The sequence below is a fragment of the Mesoplodon densirostris genome, chromosome 3, assembly GCF_025265405.1.
Source record: "Mesoplodon densirostris isolate mMesDen1 chromosome 3, mMesDen1 primary haplotype, whole genome shotgun sequence".
Taxonomy (NCBI): domain Eukaryota; kingdom Metazoa; phylum Chordata; class Mammalia; order Artiodactyla; family Ziphiidae; genus Mesoplodon; species Mesoplodon densirostris.
The window spans coordinates 163,260,013-163,279,831 of record NC_082663.1 but is presented as its reverse complement, the minus strand read 5'-3'; the positions used below and the strand labels follow the sequence as shown (position 1 = coordinate 163,279,831).

General features: G+C 36.8%; 1 protein-coding gene across 4 annotated transcripts in view; it reads left to right on the top strand.

Annotated features, from left to right (window-relative positions):
* RANBP17 (RAN binding protein 17) overlaps nt 1-19,819 on the top strand; it is a 314,617-nt gene that overhangs the window by 239,007 nt on the left and 55,791 nt on the right. For all 4 annotated transcript variants that reach the window (XM_060092536.1, XM_060092535.1, XM_060092537.1 and 1 more), the window contains 4 exons: nt 2,202-2,305; nt 8,278-8,366; nt 15,677-15,784; nt 18,353-18,435. In XM_060092536.1, coding sequence (XP_059948519.1) covers nt 2,202-2,305; nt 8,278-8,366; nt 15,677-15,784; nt 18,353-18,435 — 384 coding nt within the window. The remainder of the gene's footprint in view (nt 1-2,201; nt 2,306-8,277; nt 8,367-15,676; nt 15,785-18,352; nt 18,436-19,819) is intronic.

Below are 19,819 nucleotides of genomic sequence, written 5' to 3'. Positions count from 1 at the left end.
GGTATTAAGAAAATAAGGTATTTTTAAATTTTTACCTTTAATTGAGCAATTACTTTTCATTCAAATACAGTATTTCCCTAATATGTACCAGGCACTGTTCTAGGTGCATCATCTATTTTTCCTGTGTTAAAACATTTAATGTACACAATAATCCTCAAAGATAGGTATTTATCCTTATTTTGTAGATGAGAAAACTGAGACACAAAGTGATCAGCTAAGTATCCAAAGTTAAACAGTACATGGTGGAGCCAGACACTGGGTCTGTTTATTGCAGGGGCTTAACCTACATCATTCTCCTTCACAGAGAAATGAAAAGATGCAGTCTCGGTTCTCCAGAAGCAAAGCCAAAGATACTATCAGTGTGGGCTGATAGATCTAATAATTTACATATACACGTTATAAATTTTATCTCATTTAATCCCCACAGTAACCTTCATCAAATGGTGGTAGTGGTAGAATGATATAGGTGGTATTATTAAGTGTTAGTATTAGCTGTCCGCTAAAATATCTGCCATTCACAGCAGACTGATAAATGCTATCTAAAGGATCAGACAAAGGTGAAGAATCAGACAAAATGCTGTGAGAACCCAAAGGGAGAAGGGGAATACTTGCAGTAGGATCTTAGTACTTGAAGGGGAGCTTAGCTCAGACATTAAGAAAGCTATCATTTGACCTGGGCTTTGAAAAATAAAACTTGCTCCTATAAAGGTCTCTCATGTTATCCCCAGTTGACAGAGGGTGTACCTAAGAGGAGTAACTTCGTCACATAGCTAGTTGACAGGGCAGGGGTTATAATTTGGAGTCACACGTACTACCATTGCACCACGAGGTCACTATAATTTGGTTTACTTTCCCCTTCACCTAGCACCCTGATCCTTGTGTCGAACAGCATACTAGGAAAGACTCATTGGCCTTTTGACATCTCTTTCTGAAGAAAGCTAAGTCCCTGAATCTGTTGGACTCCAGAAACAAAGTATGTAAGATTAAAGGGAAAAGAGGAGTCACAAAAGATCAGGGTCATCCAGATCAGCCACTCCTTAAGAGTCAAAAGATCCTGATTCTGCCATTGATTTTCTGTGTATGTGGCCTTGGACCTCGCTCTCCTTATCTGTAGAATAATATATAGGCCGGTGTTTCTCAAACATTTACATGCATCTGAGTTACCTGGAGGGCTTCTTAAAACAAAAATTGCTGGATCTGGGATGAAACCCGGGTTTTTATATCTAACATGTTCCCAGGTGATGCTGATGCTGCTAGGTCAAGGACCAAACTTTAAGAACCACTGATCTCTTCTCTGAGATCTTATTTCCTCTCTAATTCTCTACTTAAAAACTGCTAGCATAGAAATCAGGAGGTCTGGACAGTATAGTTACACCTCCAACTAAGTATGCTACCTTGAGCAATTCACTTAACATTTCTCTGCCTGTTTCTTCATCAGTAAAGTGGGACTCACAATTCCCTGTGGCATAGGATGAATGAGAAAACTTTCTCATTTGAAGGAAACCCCTTTTGAAAAGGATAAATTATCAATTGTGTAACATATCCATATGTTAAATGAAGATTCTACCTTCAAAGTGAAAAAACAATAGAAAATGTCTCTTTTCCCTTTTTTATATAAAGGAAAAGAAGCTTATTGCAAAAGGAAGTGTACTCATGGAGAATGTACTTAAAATCCAAATGACCCATGAGGGACCCTATCCCGTTTGGAGATAAAAGTTTCCCTGACATCTATTTAACAAATTAATTTTTAAAAAAAGAACATAAATAAAAGAGAATAATAACTTAGGGCTATCTGGGCACCTGAGTCTGTGGGCCCTTTAGGGCCTTGGCACCTAAAGAGAAAGGGAAAAAAGATCCTGTTCTCTGAGGCTTTGAAAGTGCCTTTCCTTGAGGCATTAGGGAAGCTCTGGGGGCCCTAAGAGCTGAAGGGCTGAGAAGCCTGGGGCATAAGTCTACTTGATCCAGTAAAGAGCCAGGGGAAAATATGGCTGGTAAGTAATTTTGCTATTTCATTTGGTGCAAAAGAGAAGGCAAAACACCAGAATATTCAATGAGCCAAAGCACAGAATGTGGTATGGATGTGAATGCAGGCTGACCCCTTCTCAAGAACATTTCTAAGCCTGAATGAAGCACTCACTGTGAAGGCTAATGGACAATAGCATGCATCTTAAAGCGTAATGACCCTTTTGTTTTCCTGATAGGCGAAGATGAGGACGAATTTGAGAATTTCATGCTGCCTCTTACAGTCTCTTTTGAAACAGTGATACAGATATTCAATAACAACTTTAAACAAGAAGATGTAAAGGTGGGTTTGTTTCCGAACATGAGAAAAGACGATTTTGTTCATTCTAGGATGTATAGATTCAGAAAAAGATCTGCATATTTGTGTGTGATTTGTGCTTCGTGCTTCCATCAATCTTAATTTCCCAACTGCATGTGTCTTTGAGTTGTACTTTTCATATAAGTACTTTTCTAGTTTCTTATACAAATGGACTTTGAGGTTATCGAATGATTTCAGATAGCTTATGATTAGATGATACATTTGTCTCTCGTGGCAGTACCTTTTAAAAGAACATTTCTCGTGGGTACGACACCACTTTAAACGTCCCTGTTCCCTCATCTACCCCACACTATATGTTTCGACATATTTATATGGAGGAATGCACAAATGTACACATGCTAAAATACTACATCTCTAAATATTTTTAAACAAGAGTTTGTATAAATCAAGACTTTATTAAATGGCTAGGCATATATGTATAAATAGGAGCTGGTCTTGAAGTATTGCATTCTTAAACTGAACAAAGTGATTAGGATAACTGATAGCTAAATAAGGTTTTTATGTGCCTGTGGGAGCCATATTAGGATTGATTTGACAAGTCAGTTCAGCTGTGGCAACAGTCATACTCTCTAAGACAACATTATGTTTTATTAGTAAAATCCTTAAGTGTAGCAAGCTGTTTGTGACAAAACAGCCCCATATTTTAATATGGGGGATGGGGAGCACAAGATCTGCTAAATAGGAATAACATCTTCCGAAATTCTGATGTATCAGGGCTGTATTAAATAGATTGACACTGGTTATTATTCTTGAAAGACTAATAAATATATACCGAAAATGTAGGCACCTTTGTTGGTGATACTTGAGTCATGTTTTATTCTTATTTGAAATGTGTTGAAAATATTGACAGTCATTTTGCATGGCTCCTCTTCTTCTACCAAAAAAAATAAATTAGCAGTAAGAAGCCACATAGAAGAATGATGGCCTTTGGTGATTATTCAGTGTAATTCTTTTTTTTTTTTTTTTTTTTTTTTTTTTTTTTTTTTTTTGCGGTATGTGGGCCTCTCACTGTTGTGGCCTCCCCCGTTGCGGAGCACAGGCTCCGGACGCGCAGGCTCAGCGGCCATGGCTCACGGGCCCAGCCGCTCCGCGGCATATGGGATCCTCCCAGACCGGGGCACGAACCCGTATCCCCTGCATCGGCAGGCGGACTCTCAACCACTTGCGCCACCAGGGAGGCCCCAGTGTAATTCTTGTACTAAAAAATAATTAACCAAATACTATACCTTTTATTTTGACATAGAGTTTTTGAAATGAATGTTTATCAACATGGAATAGTCATAGAATTTTTAAAACCAAAAAAGGATCTTAGAGATTTTCTTTGTGTTTGTAGTGTTGCTGAAATTCTTCCCCAGAGTTTCTACTCAGGTTAGCTATGTTTTTTAGATGTCTCCCAAATATTTTTAATGACCAAAAAAATCTTTGCAACTTTAAGGTGGTTATTGCTGCCCTTTATATCAAAAAGAAGCCGTGAGGTTGAAAAACACTATCTTTATAAAAATTACATTTGTCTCATTTGAAGATTTCATTATACTCCAAGCCCGTTTTGATGTAATCCCATCTAGTTTGATAGAAACCATCTTCCTCGAGTCATTTTTAATGGAGTTCCAGTGATATATCCCTAAACCAGCAAGTTCTTAACGACCCTGGAAAGTGACTGCTTGATTACACTTTAACGGTATTTGCAAATAAAATCACAAGTAATTAAGGGGAAATCTCCAGGCTTTTGAGCAAGTTTGATGCATGATAACTGCCTGATTCAGCTTCATCTAGAGTAATGCTGTGTAGGCAACAGCTACTGAGATCAATAGCAACGTAATGATAGTGGCAGAATTAAGTGAGTAACCTGAGAACTGTGCCTCAGAATGCATGCAGCTGCCACGAACCAAGGCCACACAGTGCACTCCGTGCTTCCGTCCTAAATGTTCATCAAAAGACGCCCTGCAGGAAAATGGAGTTAGATGCTCTTTATTGCTGATCGTGTCTCTTGCCACATTTATCAGGGAAATTGGATTAGCAGTTGGCAGCTGCAGGTAGACAAGATTCTGCAGTGATTAAATATGCAGCTTGGCTGCATTTGTTGTGACAGACCTTTAGTAAATTCTACTGTAAGCACCATCTGTCTAATTTGTATAAAGAAAACTTGGTGCTTTAAGCTACCAATAAAGAACTAAATCTGTTGCTTTATCATAAACAAAACTTTTGCACTAAATGCTTTTAAATGTAATTTATTAGGTTAAGGCTATTTTTCTATCATGATGAATAAATAATACATGCAGAAGTGCTTTCAGGTACTTCATTTTGCAAGTACTAGAGATAAAAACAGTTCTGTTTTGTTCTTCAATAAAGTATTTAGTATTCCAATCCACAGGAGGTGATGCTGTTAAAATATCTCTATGAAAATGCGGCAGGACTGCCAAATTCATTTAATTTGCAACCCTTACCAGGATTTTCTGACTGCCTATTGATAGATATTTTTTCAAATGCAGATTTCAGGATAAACATAAGCATTAAGGACCTACATTGCCAAATTGAAATATGGTTGTGAGAGAAGGAAATGCTGTAAAACTCTTAAATTTATAGCTTTGTTTTCTTACTTAGTCCTAATAAAATTGAAGAGAACGTTGAATTTTTGTCTTGGGTTTCTCTTTTCAAAGGAAAGGGAAAAAGAAAGAAATTGCTGTGACAAACCCTGGCTCTAAAGCGTTAGTTCAGAGTACGTGTTTCCCCCCTGTGATTGTACCCATAGTAAAATATAGTCCAGTACTCTGACTCCCCATGCATCATTTTTGTTTTGGCCATGACGTCATCAGTTTTAAGGGAAATGAATGAAAACTTCTAGGAGGAAGAGGAGCAGTTAAATAGGAACCTGCTATCTTTAGTCCCTTCGTAAAAACTCCACAATGTTAAATTATTTAAAATCCTAGATTTTCAGCATGCGCACATTAAAAGTTTTCGCACTAAGTGCCAAATGTTGCAAACAGCACTTTAACAGAATGATTTTGCTTTGATCCCTGTAGCAGTTCCTGAATAATTTATCACAGGTTATTGCCTTAATTCTGGAGAGGGATAGAGCAATAAAGGCAGATGAAAACACTCCAGTTGAAACACCTTGGGGCCTGCTCATTCCTCTGACACGGCTCTTTTGTTGGAACTATTTAGAGGTTATTAAGATGTGTCTCCAGAATTAAGAGTATGCTGTAAGGATGAAGACAGCCATCTTAATTCTAAAGACAAAGCACAATGACCCTTCACCTTCTTCTTCTTTGTTGTTATTATATAGTAGAATTATGAGGATAATATTATAGCTGCCCCCAGTAGTGCCACTACAGTAAAGGGTCTGTCAGACTTTCCATTAGAAACCCTGTTTTGGAGGTCAGGGTGGAAGGAGCCGCATTTCAACTGTTTCCCAGCCCATCCGTCTCACACTTGGCACACAGACGGCCATTCACCATGCAGGAGACTGCAGCACCGAGCAGTTTCTCCTTGAACTATCCAAAAAAAGGAATCCTTAGGATTAGATACCCCAGACCCGCCCACTCCCCCAAACAGCCTCACTTTATAAGGGCCTCTCATTTTTCAGGTCAGTCAAGTGTTGACTAACTGTAGGAGAAAGGCAACTTTTGAAATAAACCTCTTTGTACTGTTTTAAGTGAGATGGTAAATTGTGGCTCTTCCTCCCCTAAACTTCAGATCGTCCCTTGATCTCTGAGATTGTTTGATAGCCTGGTTGAGCTCCTTGATAACAGTTTTCCTGGTCTCATACCAGAACTGGGTATGTTTTGACTGTCAAGAAAGTACTTCCTTAGTGTTGTTTGAGTGTCTGTATAGATTATTACAGTACTCTTGCTGCTTTGAGATACAAGATTGTTTGAGTATGAGAGATCTGTTTCTCACATTAACACTGCATTTTCCTGCTCAGTTGAATCTTTTGAAAACATATTTAGTTATTATATTGTCTTATGCTTCCTCTGCTTTGGAGTAACATTTTCTAAAATGGATATAATTTCATAGATTTGAGTCAGTTAGAGCCCTTCTATGAACTTGGCGTCTCTTAAGAAAAAAATTTGTGATGAAATAAATATTAACCTTTTTGTGTAATAAGGATAGTCTAAAATATTTTAAGAGCCTTTTGCACTAGACACAAAGTAAAACTTATTGCTCCTGTTGACCGATTTAGAGTTGAATGGTGATGAGTACCTTATGTATATGTGAAAACTAAAGATTATTTGAAGAGTAGCCTGTAATTTGTAAGTGTACATAGTAAAAATAGAATCAAAAAAGGCCACTTTAATAGGAAGACTACAAAGAGAATTAGTCAGAATAGAATTGTTCAAAGACTTCTTAGAAGACGTATTCTGTTCTGGAAGCTGCAAGAAATGTAGAAAGCTGAGAAAGAGGAGAATAGGTTCCAGGTGATGAAAACAGGTTACATAAAAGGCAAAATGGTTTAAAAAAAAATAGCAGTCACGTAAGGGAACTACACAGAGAGACTGGCCGATTATAGAAAAACAAGGACTGGTGAGATTATGAAAGGAAAAAGAATAAGTTATTTAAAGAAGCAGAAACAAAAGTTCAGGGTTTACAGATTCAGAAATTCAGATTACCATCATTCTATAAGCTGTTACACAGGATAGAAACTGAATATTCTTATAAACAACTTCCAGTTATATTGAGTCACCTAACACCTTTTAGGTGTGGGGCATCAGGGAAGGGGGATCAAAAATTACAGATACTTGTGACGCAAACTGTTTCCTACTTTGAAATTTTTTTAGTCATTAAGATGAGGGTCAGCATTCACTTCCAAGTCCTTAATGATAATTTAAATGCCTTCCTAAAGAGACTTTCATTTATTACCAAAGTGTGCGGAAAAGAAAATCTGATAAAATAGTTCAGAGACCATTTTCTGGCAGAATATTTCCACTGAAAACAGTATCTTCAGAAATCACAGTTGCATATCTCAATTATCCCACCCCCTTGTTTTGCAATTATGTTTATTTGTACTCTTTGTTCTGACATTCTAGCATCTGTTCATGGATTTTCTTTTTCACTTCCCAAGCATCTTCCTAAGGACAGCTTAATTAAGGGTCCAGAGTACAAGTCAGATCTCTTCTATTTAAGAGTCAAGTTTTCATTTTGTTTTGTTTTGTTTGCTCTAAAACTAAGTATTTATGGAACACTTACATATGTATCAGGCTCTTGTTAGGCATTTTTATATAAATTTATTAAATTTATTCCTGACAGTGCCTCTGTGAGAGAGGCATTATTAGCCCCTTTCAGAGATGAGAAAACTGAGATTGATAATTTGCCTTGCCTTAAGTCTTACAGTTAAGAAGTAAAGCTGGGTTTAAATTCAAGTCTTCTGATATTGAGTGTAGAACTCTTTTCCTTATATCTTTTCCTTGCTTGGGGAATGTGAATGCCATTCTGGGTATGCCACGGTACCAATAGGTCATCTGGCCAGTTTCATTTTGTCCTAAGTTACTAAAGATATTCCTTAGGGATCTTTAAATGCCAGTGTGCTTTCAGGTTAGACTCCAAATTGCATAGTGGGACTGATTTCTTGCAAGCCAATGTGGTTAAGATTTGTTGTTATTAAATAATGTCTATACCCTGTACATTTCTGTTTCGTGGAATTATCAATACTCTTTTTTTTTTCCTAATTTGGCGTTATTCAGAAAAAGTATGTTAGGAATCTAAATGTTTCTAAGCTATTGGAATCATGACTCAGCTCAATTTATAAGAAGCAGAGTTGGTCAGCAGATGTGATGGTCTGTTTGCTTAAAAAGTCTATGACTTTCTATAGAAAGAGATCTGAGCGAGACATTTTAGCTAATGAATCAAAATCAGATATGTGGTCATTATTGCCTGATTATTACTCCATCTGCTCTGTGCTAACGTGAAAATCAATTACTGTGTCTCTTTCCCACTGACAGCGTCTGTTGATCGGGCTGGCAAGAGATCTTCGAGGGATTGCCTTTGCACTGAACACAAAGACCAGCTACACCATGCTGTTTGACTGGATGTATCCTTATTACACTGTGACAATACCAGCTCTGTGCACAGAGGGATGCCAGGCCCCTGGCTTTCGTTTAATAGTATGGCACAGTAGGGAAGAGGAAACAAAGCTAAATGAACTAATGTGTAATCAGCTAAAAATTACAGCACAGTGGCAGCAATACAGATAACTGAGCACAGCATTTGGAGACCCAGCTCAGAGAGGTCACTTTTTTGGTGCCATTAAATATTGACACCTTAAAAAATCACATCCCCAAATGATTGTTTATGTTGGGGATAATTGGGCTGACGTCTCTAACTCAAGATCAATGGATCCTACCGTTTGGCATTTTCAAGGAGATTTGGATTCCTACTCTATCTCAAATAGCAGAGCTGAGGTCACTTTATCTCTTTGAGGCTCAGTTTATCATGCTGTAGTTTTTCATCATCATGAAAATATTAATGGACATGAAAAGGGGGAAATAAGTCGTTAGGATTTTCATTTGATATAAAATTTGAACTTACCTTTGCCCAGGCTTAGTACAGACAGCAAAATAAATAAACAAGGAAACAAACATCCCCCCACAGAAATGCCTCATCCTTAATAGTAAAAAGATTTGGTGTTAGGCAGACCTGGCTTCAATTCCTAACTCTCCATTTTCTGTGTAAACTTTGGCAAGTCTTTTCACCTCTCTGAGTTTCCTCATCTAAAAAAGGAGACATCCAGTATCATGGCCTATTGTAACCATTGAAATAGGTAACGCACTTTGTATAATGTCTACAACATAATAGGTAGTCATAAATGGTTACTATTAATATTGTTTTATCAATATTGTACGAATCCTCTTTGATCTTAACAGAAAGTGATAGTTTATATAAGTCATGTGAGTGTAACATCTGTTTTCATGCCTTTATACATGAAACCATCAGAGCACCGTAAGAAAATTCTGTAACCTTAAAGTTATTTTTTAAGTTACAGTATTTGTCAGTTGCTCTTTTCAAACCCTTCTTTTCATAAGTAAGAACTTCCCTCATGAATTGAATTACAAAAGAAACTTCCCTCATAGATTAAATTACAAAAGACACTTCTTAAAGGCAATCTTCAAGTACTGATGACACAGTTATGGCCGAAAACATAACTAACAGGATCTGGGCATGTTTCAGGGAGAACGCTACACATTAAAGAAATCGTTTAACATTAATTTTGAATACTTACTTACATTTTTACTTACTATTAAAACCTACCTCATCAGATTTATGTGCCCATAGAAGGGTTAGAGATAAGAATTTTCCATGCTGTTTAGAAATCATGTATGTCTTTATATCAGCATACAAAGTACATGTACAGAAATTGTAGATTTTAACATGGAAAGTCATACAACTCTTTTAACTGTGCAGAATAAACTGGAATTACATATGACCCTTTCATTTCTCTAAACATAAATACAAGCTCACAAAGCAAAAACTTTCACTTATTTGAAATATTGTAAAAACCTAATTTTAGCACTTTAAAATTGATGGTGATCTTAAAGCCAACCTACAACTCTAGGAGGTCCAGCAATTAATGCTTCACGTTTTTCTCAGCAACAATCTTAACTAAGAGTTCAGATAAGAACTTTTCCCTTAGCATCAAAGAATAGAAATATCTGTCATAATTGATACTGCCTAAAATTTATAGAACATATTGTAATTTAAGTTTTTAATTAAGTCTGTTTTCCATTGCCTCACTTTACTCCTTCTTTTGGGCACCTATCTGAAATAAAACTTTTGTCCAGCAGATGGCAGAAAATAGCAAACGGAAAACCTTGGGACCTAACTGTTTTGTTTTGGACTAGAAACCACTGTCTCCTCCATCTGACTGTAGACGTTGATGTTATTAGGATCAGGGACGGAGGACGAAGTGTCAGTTATGCAGGAAGTTATGCTAGATTGCCAAACGGGATGGCTTGGTACCGGCCTTGCTTATAATGATTGAGTTTCAGTAGCAAATCAGCTTCCTTGGGAAAAGGCCAAAAGGCTTTTCATAATTGTATTGACAACAAAATGAATATGATAAATGGTGTTCATTCAGTTGAGGCAAGATTTATAGTTTTCCTTTGGGCAAGGGATAAAAGAGCAAATATTTATAATAATAGTAAAATTTGTTTAAAAGTTACATTATTTGATAATTCGAAGAGCTTTATTAAAATATTTTGAAATACTTTAAGCAGTTTCAGGTGGTAAGAGTACAGATTCTTTCCAAAGTATTCTAGTAATGTAAAAATGAGCAAGTATATGATTAAAAAAAAAACATGGATATGAAAGTCATTTATTCTTCCTAAAATATTGATATGTCAAACTGTCAGTGATGATTCTAATATTACTGCTGGAGAAAGTTTATTTGCCTTTTATCCACATAAATGTGTGTTCTTTAATTTGCTGTATAGTCCTTAGCATACAGAAGAAACATCCTATAAGAGCACATGTCATCTTAAAGTCAAAATGCATTTTATTTATCGTGACTATTTGATAAAACGCTATTTTAGTGGTTAGCTATTTAATTTAAAAACATTTCTATAAACACTGACTGCATTAACTGGTACACGAACTACATTGCTTACCACTCTGTCCTTCCAAACCTAAATTGCCTGAAACTACACAGCAACCATGTTGATAAATTGTCCCACTACTGGAGAACAGAAGAAGAATCACTGCTATTTCTTTGCCCCTGTTGTGAGAATGCAACAATATAAAAGCACCTTACCTGGCACTGTATTTAGTCACCTTGGTTAAACTTTTTCCAGATCATACTTACACTTAAGTATCAAAAACCCAGCGGGAAATTGAAAAAACTAAAAATAAGAGAACGTGTAGGATGCTATTTCCTCACACTCATTCTTTTAATTGTCATAATCCTGACCTTTGAGTACACTGTTTTTCAATCACGCAGTCAGTGCTGTTGTTTAATATGCATAAACACATTTTACAAAGACAAGGCAAGACAATGAGATTTGTAGGGGAAAAAAAAGAACTTTGGAATAGGACAGTCTTAGGTTCCAGTCCTGGGTTCACCACTTAACAACCTGTGGGGTTTGGGGTAAATTACTTAACGTCTCAGAATCACAGTTTTCTCCTCCATAAAACAGGGCTAATAATACTTGTATCACAGGTATGCTGTAAGGAGTGAGTGAACTGACATGTATAAAGGGCCTAGTACAATGTCTGGCACAAAGTAAATATAACCCCTCCACTGTTGTTAGTTCCTTTCCCTAATATGGAATGAGACAAAGGAATCCGATTTGCTCACTTATTCAGCAAATTTGGCTAAGGACTGTCCTAGGAGTCATGAGGGATGTAGATTTCTTACACTCAAATCCCACCCCAAAATGAGCTTACAGTTGAATAGAGTCAGTTAGGTATCTACCTAAACAACTGTAATAAAATACAGAAGGTGATAAGTGCCATAACAAAGATAGAAATAAAGTGATTGCATTTAGCTGGAGCATCAGGAAAGGCTCTGTAAAGGTGAAGATATTTCTTTGGGTCATATCACATAAGTAGGACTGGACTATTGGAACTGTGAAGTAAGAGGTTTTCAGTTGGTCTAAGCACAGGTTTAGGAAGGAGAGTAGTAGAGAAGATATTTTGTTAAAGATACACTTATTTTATGGTTGGACACGCAGGTTGTATGGGACCCTTGAATATCATGCTAAGGAACTGAGACCCTTATTCCATAGATGGTATAAAGCAATTGATGATTTTGACTGACTAACAGAATCAGAATTGTATTTCAAGAAGAGAATAGTCAGCAGTATGTTGGACAAACTGAAATAGGGAAGAAAGTAAACCTGAAAAACTGCTGTTGAACAGGCATATGTTGAGTGCATTGTGCCAAGCATGAGAAATGAATAAAATGATTGCTTTTTATAAGAATGAATAAAATGGATCGCTCCTTAGAAGCTCATAATCTAGTGGCCATAACAAATAACTAATAAACCATCAATGTATTGTAACAAAGATGCATGCAAAAGACCATATGAACATTTAAGAGGAAGAGATTGGTATTTGGGGCAAAAAGTAGGCTTCCCAGGGAAGTAAAAGTTGAGCTAGGTGTTGAAAGATGGATAGGCATTTGCCAGACCAAAAGAGAGAAGGCTTCCCAGCAACATTTGCCTCCATGAACAAAGGTATAGATGTTTCACATTCAAGGAATACCTTTCAATTAAGCTCTGAACCAGCAGGCTATTTCTGTTCTGGAACCACATCCTCACACTCTTATCTCCTAAAAATTTTAACAAAAACCTCTTTTCTTGCCTTCTAGTATATTAAGAATGCTTTCTCTACTGTGAAATCTCAGAGGAAAAGAATTACTTTTTTACTCATTTATGCTTTCTTGGGGTCCAGCACATAGTAAGTAACTATTGGATGGATGGATGGATGGATGTCGTCAAGAAGCAAACCTCATTCTTTTCAGTTTTTCATATTTAGCATCTTATAAGGCAATAACATATCATTAATTTTTTTTATTTTTTATTTATCTGGTGTTGACCTTAGGAATCCATTGAGGAGATCTAGGTGAAAGCAGTTAGATCTGTGCCACTTCTACCTAAGGTCTCCCACTGTCCTCCTCCTATCCATATATACATAGTTCTCACAAGGCCACTGGAAAATTAAACTCCTAGAGTGGGTTCTGATTCTCACCGTGTAATCTGAGTCTGGCACTCTCACTCTGAAACCCTTTTAACCTCCCTGCTTGGTAGACCTTTACTCTGCTTTCCAGTAATCACTCATTTTCTCTGTGGCAGTCACCTCTGTCAGAAGCATGTTAGAGTTGGCACCACTCTCATTCCACACAGAAAAGGGAGCATCCCCTCATATCCTGGGCCTTATCCCATAGTGAATACAGTGTGCTCTGAAAAATATGATGGTCCTGATATCTTTAGAATGCCTTGCAAAGGGGCTTCTGTGTGCTTATGATATTCTTAGATTCTGAGATTTGGGTCTTTTCAGTCTCCTGATGAGTCTTCCAGATGCTTTCCCACTCGTGATCGCTGAGTTTGTACTCAGATCTCTTGGTGGAGTATTTTCGCACCTGTACTCCTCGGGCACTGTTTCAGAATTTTGGTACTCAGAGCATTACTATTATGTGTGCACCACCCAGACTCAAGCATGAATTCACCAAGAAAGAAAGCCATGTCTTACTTATCACTGGATCCCTGGCACAGTACATAGCACAGAGTATCTACCATCTATCAAAACTAACAGATTTTCTAGTCCATAGAAAAAAATAAAACAATAAGTTATCTGACAAAATAGAGTTAATAATCAAGTTTATTGATTTTATATTTTTCATTTTCATCCAACTGAAACCTCATTCACACATATACACTCACTTCTCATCTCATCTCTCTGCCTTATTTCCTTTGTAGCACTTTCTAAAGGATCATATATCTATTTTATTTTCTGTCTTATTAGAATATAAATTCCACGAGGGCAGGGATTTTTGTAATGTTTGGTTCACTGATGGCTCCAGAGAGTCTGTAACAGTGAGAATATATTTATAGAATAGGCCTTCAATAAATACTTAAGTAAATTGTTCATATATATTCAAATACAGCCTTAACATGGTATATCTAAGGGGACAAAAGTATTGCTTTTTGCACTTTTAGGGAGCCTGACACTCTTAAGGTATTTAAGGGCTTATTTTCACTAAATGTTATGTGAATTATTTCCTGAAGCTTCAAAGTGAAATGCACAGCTTAAAAGAATCACATAGGTAGGTCTAATCAAGTATGCTATACACCTCATTTTTAGGTTGGCAGGTTTACCACAACAAATATTTATTGAAATCTATTTTGTGCCAGGTCCATGCATACAATAAGTACCTATGCTGTGCTCTCAAAAAGCATATAATAGGAGAGATAAGGTGCTATGATAGCACTAACACAGGGTACCAGAGCCTTACACAGGAGACACACTTAGTCATGGGGAATTAGGGGAGGTGTCACGGAGGCTTCTTGGAATAATTGACATGTATATTGAAATATGAGGGACAAATAGGAATTAACAAGGTCATAGTAGGGAAGCACAGGTCTTTGCCCTTGAGAAACTCACTATCTAATGGGGCAGATGGGTAGCGCAAGCAACCAACCATAATACAGTTTGTTATAAGAGAGACGTGGTCAAAGTGCTCATTGAACTTAGATGAGGAAGAGATTGATTCCTTTTGACAAAAAAGAGAAAGTTTCACCATTCCAGGGGAAGTAAAACTTGAGCTAGATGTTGAAATACAGTTTGGAATGTGTTAGGCAGACAAAGCAGCATATAGAGGAATAGAGACAAGAGAGAGTCGGCATCAGTGGGTTTGCAGAGAATTAAGAATGGCCAAACCATAGATAAGGGCAGGAGCACTAAGAGACGAGACTGGAGGTAGGCAGGGACCAGATATTAAGGACCTTGTTTGCCATGCTAAGGAACTTGAAATTTATTCTAAGATCAGGGAAGAAAATTGTGATCTTTCTCACCATGGAGATCACTACCCATACCACACAGGAAAGGAACAACATGAGGTGATTCAGTTCAGCACTTTCATCTGAAACAAAACGACAAGTACATTGAAAAACAGCAGAAAGAGACAGATTTAGGGATTAGGAAAAGAAAAAGGAAATGAAGATATAGTGGTATAGGAAGGGGTTTTTCTGCTGCAGTTTTAGGCCTTATATTTCTGTGTCCATTTGTTAGGAGGAGGCCAGTTACGGGTTAAAGGGTCAGTGGAGCTGAGTCAGAGTTTTCCAGGTTCTGGTGGTCTCAGCCATTGACTTCACAGAGACATGCACTCCTCAGTATTGATGAGGGTGTTTGAGAATTTCTCCTTGAGTGTACAAGGGACTACCTTTTAGCAAACTGACCTTGAGTTGAGATTAAAAATTACCCAAAGCTTTTCTTCAAGCTATCATCCCCAGCGTTCCTTGAGGTTATAGTGGGACTAAGCAGAGTTAAGTCAACAACTTAAAAGAATGTAGATCATTTCTAAGCTGGGAGATAAATACGTGGGGTTTACTATTTACCTCTACTTTTATGTATTTTAAAAGTTACATAATAAACAACATTTTTTTCTTAAGTGGTTTGATGCCCAACAAACTCTGATAATAGCAATTCACATTTTTTACCCTCATTAACTAAACTTATTTTTCTTTCCTGCAATATTAAGCATAATTCTTTAAATATGTTACATGATACTTCATAAGTATGCTAAACATAGAACAAATGTGGATTCCTTTTTTTTCTTTTTAAGTGGCACCAATTTTCAGAAACAATATTTCTTTTGACCCTTAAATTCTTTAACAGGCTTTATAAAAGGTACCCAACATATATTCCCATTCTTCAGAGGGCTGTTGAGCAGTGGTATGGAGAGCCAGCATGTACAACTCCCATCTTAAAACTTATGGCAGAACTGATGCAAAACAGGTAAGAGGTAGGATAGGTGAGTGAAAAGGTAATTTACTATTTGGTAGCACTCTTCGGAGGTCAGACTTTCCTGCCTGGTATCTGTATGTTTAAGGCTTAGCAAGAACCCAGGAACCGAAACTTAAGATGATCAGTTGAAGGCAGTAGAATTAGAGATATAAGGTTGAGACTTTGGGCGAGAAAGAATTTAGTATACTAAGGTGTATATGGGGACTGTGGGAACGGGGAGAAAAATTGGAAGACTATAGCCACCGTTATTTAAAAGATTCAAAAGCACAAAATGGAGGAAGGTAGGGTTTTGTTTTGTGTTCTTTATAAATTTATTTATTTATTTATTTTTGGCTGTGTTGGTTCTTTGTTGCTGCGCGTGGGCTTTCTCTAGCTGCAGCGAGCGGGGGCTACCCTTCATTGCGGTGCACGGGCTTCTCATTGCCCTAGCTTCTCTTGTTGCAGACCGTGGGCTCTAGGTATGTGGGCTTCAGTAGTTGTGGCTCGCGGGCTCTAGATCGCAGGCTCAGTAGTTGTGGCGCACGAGCTTAGTTGCTCCGCAGCATGTGGGATCTTCCCGGACCAGGGCACGAACTCGTGTCCCCTGCATTGGCAGGCAGATTCTTAACCACTGTGCCACCAGGAAAGTCCCAGGGCAGTTTTAACTGTTTCATTGCTTAACTGCAGTTCTGTAGAGGAGGAAAGGAGTTTAGAGGTCTCTGAGTTGAGATGCTTTATTTTATGGATAAGGGAACTGAGTCCCAGAGCAATTCGTGGACACATAGTTTGTCTCAGAAGCCCTGGGGATTGTCCCTGCCTTGACTTCTAAGTTTTCCTTCTTCCTCTGTGCCAAGATGCACATATGTGGATGATTTATGCACTCACAATTTTTATTTAAATAGCAACTACCACACTTCTCAGAAATTGCCTAGGTGACCTTATAATTTGCATAGACAAGCAGAGGTTCAGGTTCTTCGTATATAAATATTAACAAAGGTGTAGCTAAAAGAGAAAAACTGCAATAAGATAATTAGTTTTACCTCTTTAAAATATGTCATTATGAATATGGCTTAGCACCAAATTACCTATCACTTAGCCATCCTGTTTCATCAGTTCCTCTTTGTAAATTGCGTGTTGGAAGGGAGATATCCAGACAGGGAAGGAGTATGGATTGCAACTCTAATTTGATCTATGGTGCTGGGTTTTTCACAGCAATAATTAAAAATTTTTAAAACAAGAGGTGGGAAAAGACCTGGCAAATAAATAAATGTGAGTATTCTTTTGAAAGCTGTTAGTTTTTTTAAAACTGTTCTCTAGGTGCCTTAAATACTAAACGAAGGATGGCTATATAGTTTATATTAGAAATTTAGTTTTTATTAAATTACAGTTTTTTCAGCCAGATAATTAATAGTTCATATTACTGATATAACATTTAATACTAAAGGAAAAAATCATTATATTGTATATTGTAAAGTATTTTATATCTGCCATAGGTGGATAATTCATATCTAGCACAGTTGTCCAAAGAACTACCTGGTAAAAATTTGTAATCCCAGAAAATGTTATCTTGTCTATATTTCTCTGGAACCTAATGTGAAATATATATACACATTTCTTTAATCGGAATTCTATGCCAACAATCAAATGTTTCCAGTAGTATTTCTAATAAGTTATAATTGCACTTAATTCTGAAGCATTTTGAAAAAGCATAGAGAAGTAGCAATTTATTCTATTCCTAGCAATTTATTCTGTTCCTTGGCAAATATCTTTGCTTTTTGGTGTTTCTTTGCTATGACCTATTTCATATTTTTGCTGATCCTTTTAAAAATATACCATTATTTCTTAAAAGCAGAGCAACAAGGTATATTGGAGCCAACTAAAGCCAAAGTGATGTTAAAAAAAGCAAATATTATGTCAGGATGGCATGTCAGTCTTTTACACTTTTCAGACTGTTCCCCAACCTGTTAGGAACTAGGGAGGTAGAACTGTTCTTATTTAGAACTTCTGGGATTTGTTTCTCTTTACTTGAGCTATGTTCAATGGAAACTATAGTCTGTATGTAATTTAATGTGTTTGAAATATGCTTGTGATTATAGCAGGTGATTCATTATGCATATGAGCAGTATTAAAGGTACTTAGATTTCCTGTGATTTTATAATTTGTTTTAAAGATGTGTATTAGGCACTACAGGAGATCTCAAGTGTAAATCTCTATCCAAGTAACTATATAAACTTATACATACTTGGGGTTTTCTTTATTATTACCTATCAACCACTTTGCATGAAAGGAGAGGGGTATAAGAGGTCTGTGATATAGGATGTCAGAATATTGTTTTGACAGATAAAAAGTGGATTCTTTGAATCAGCAAATAAATGAAAATAATTTTGTTGTTCTAGTATCTTTATAGTGAGAGAATTAGCACACACATTTTATCAATACTTGTTTAATGGAATGACACTTTAAAAAAGGGATAATTGTACTGTTGCTACTTCTAATAAATGAAAATTCTGGGTATTTTAAACCTATATTTGGTTTTTTTTTATCTGCACATATAGTCTAAATTTTTGCTGTATTTCTTAGATCCCAGCGTTTGAACTTTGATGTATCATCTCCTAATGGAATTCTTCTCTTCAGAGAAGCTAGTAAAATGATTTGCACTTATGGTGAGTATCCTTTTCCATATTTGTCTCTGCAATATAACTTTTGTCTCTTTGGAGGAAAGAAAGCTGTTAGTTATTTTGTTCTTTTGAACCTTCATATTTGTATGAATTTGTGAAGTGGGTAATAGGGGTGCAAAAAGCCAGGTAGCTATCATATTGACATCAAGAGAAATAGCAACATGCCTTTGACTACAGATCATGCCTGACCAACTTGATGAATTTCTTTTAGATGAAATTGCACTGTCAGTAGGCAAAGGGAATACACTATAGATAGAATATTGAAAAGTTATAGCATATTGAAAATTGCTAAAAGTTACATCAGGGAGTTTAGTGTATTGGGTCAAAGAATGCTTAAACCAGTATGTCACCGGCACTGAATTTTGGAAAAATATCCTGGTAAAGAGCAGTAAATATTTTATTGTAGGAAATTTGGGGGGCACTGCACCCTAAGAATCAGAGTTCTACAGTAATGATTGTTCTATTCAATTATAGTAAAAAAAAATGTGGTTAGTAGTTAGAAATGAGCCTTAGAACTACCATAAACCCTAATATTTGCCAATTCTGACAGCTTCATCAATGAGATTCTCAACTCTCTGAGACCTTTATGTAGCCAGGGAATGAGGATACGATACAACAGATAAGAATCCTCTGTTAAACGTAAAATAGATAGGTAGTGGGAAACAGCCGCATAGCACAGGGAGATCAGCTCGGTGCTTAGTGACCACCTAGAGGGGTGGGATAGTGAGGGTGGGAGGGAGGGAGACGCAAGAGGGAAGAGATATGGGAACATATGTATATGTATAACTGATTCACTTTGTTATAAAGCAGAAACTAACACACCATTGTAAAGCAATTATACTCCAATAAAGATGTTAAATAAATAAATAAATAATTCTCTGTTAGTTTGCCACACACTGACTGAATACTAACTACAGGCTGGACGCTTTGCATTGTTCTTCTTGAGAGATGTCTCTCTGTGTCCTCCTTTCCTTTGTCCTCTTCTTTTTTGCCTGTCTGGTCTTACTTTCCCAAATCAACAGCCAACTCTATGTTTGGACTCAAAAATTGCCTGTGATTCTCATACTTCTTTTGGAGTACCTAGAAACAGATTTTACAAAATTTTGTAAATCTTCTTTAAGTGAGTGTGTGTATGTAGGAACAGCCATTAAAAGCGTATTAGTTTATTTTGCGTATGGTGTTAGGGAGTGTTCTAATTTCATTCTTTTACATGTAGCTGTCCAGTTTTCCCAGCACCACTTATTGAAAAGGCTGTCTTTTCTCCATTTTATATTCTTGCCTCCTTTATCAAAGATAAGGTGACCATAGGTGCGTGGGTTTATCTCTGGGCTTTCTATTCTGTTCCATTGATCTGTATTTCTGTTTTTGT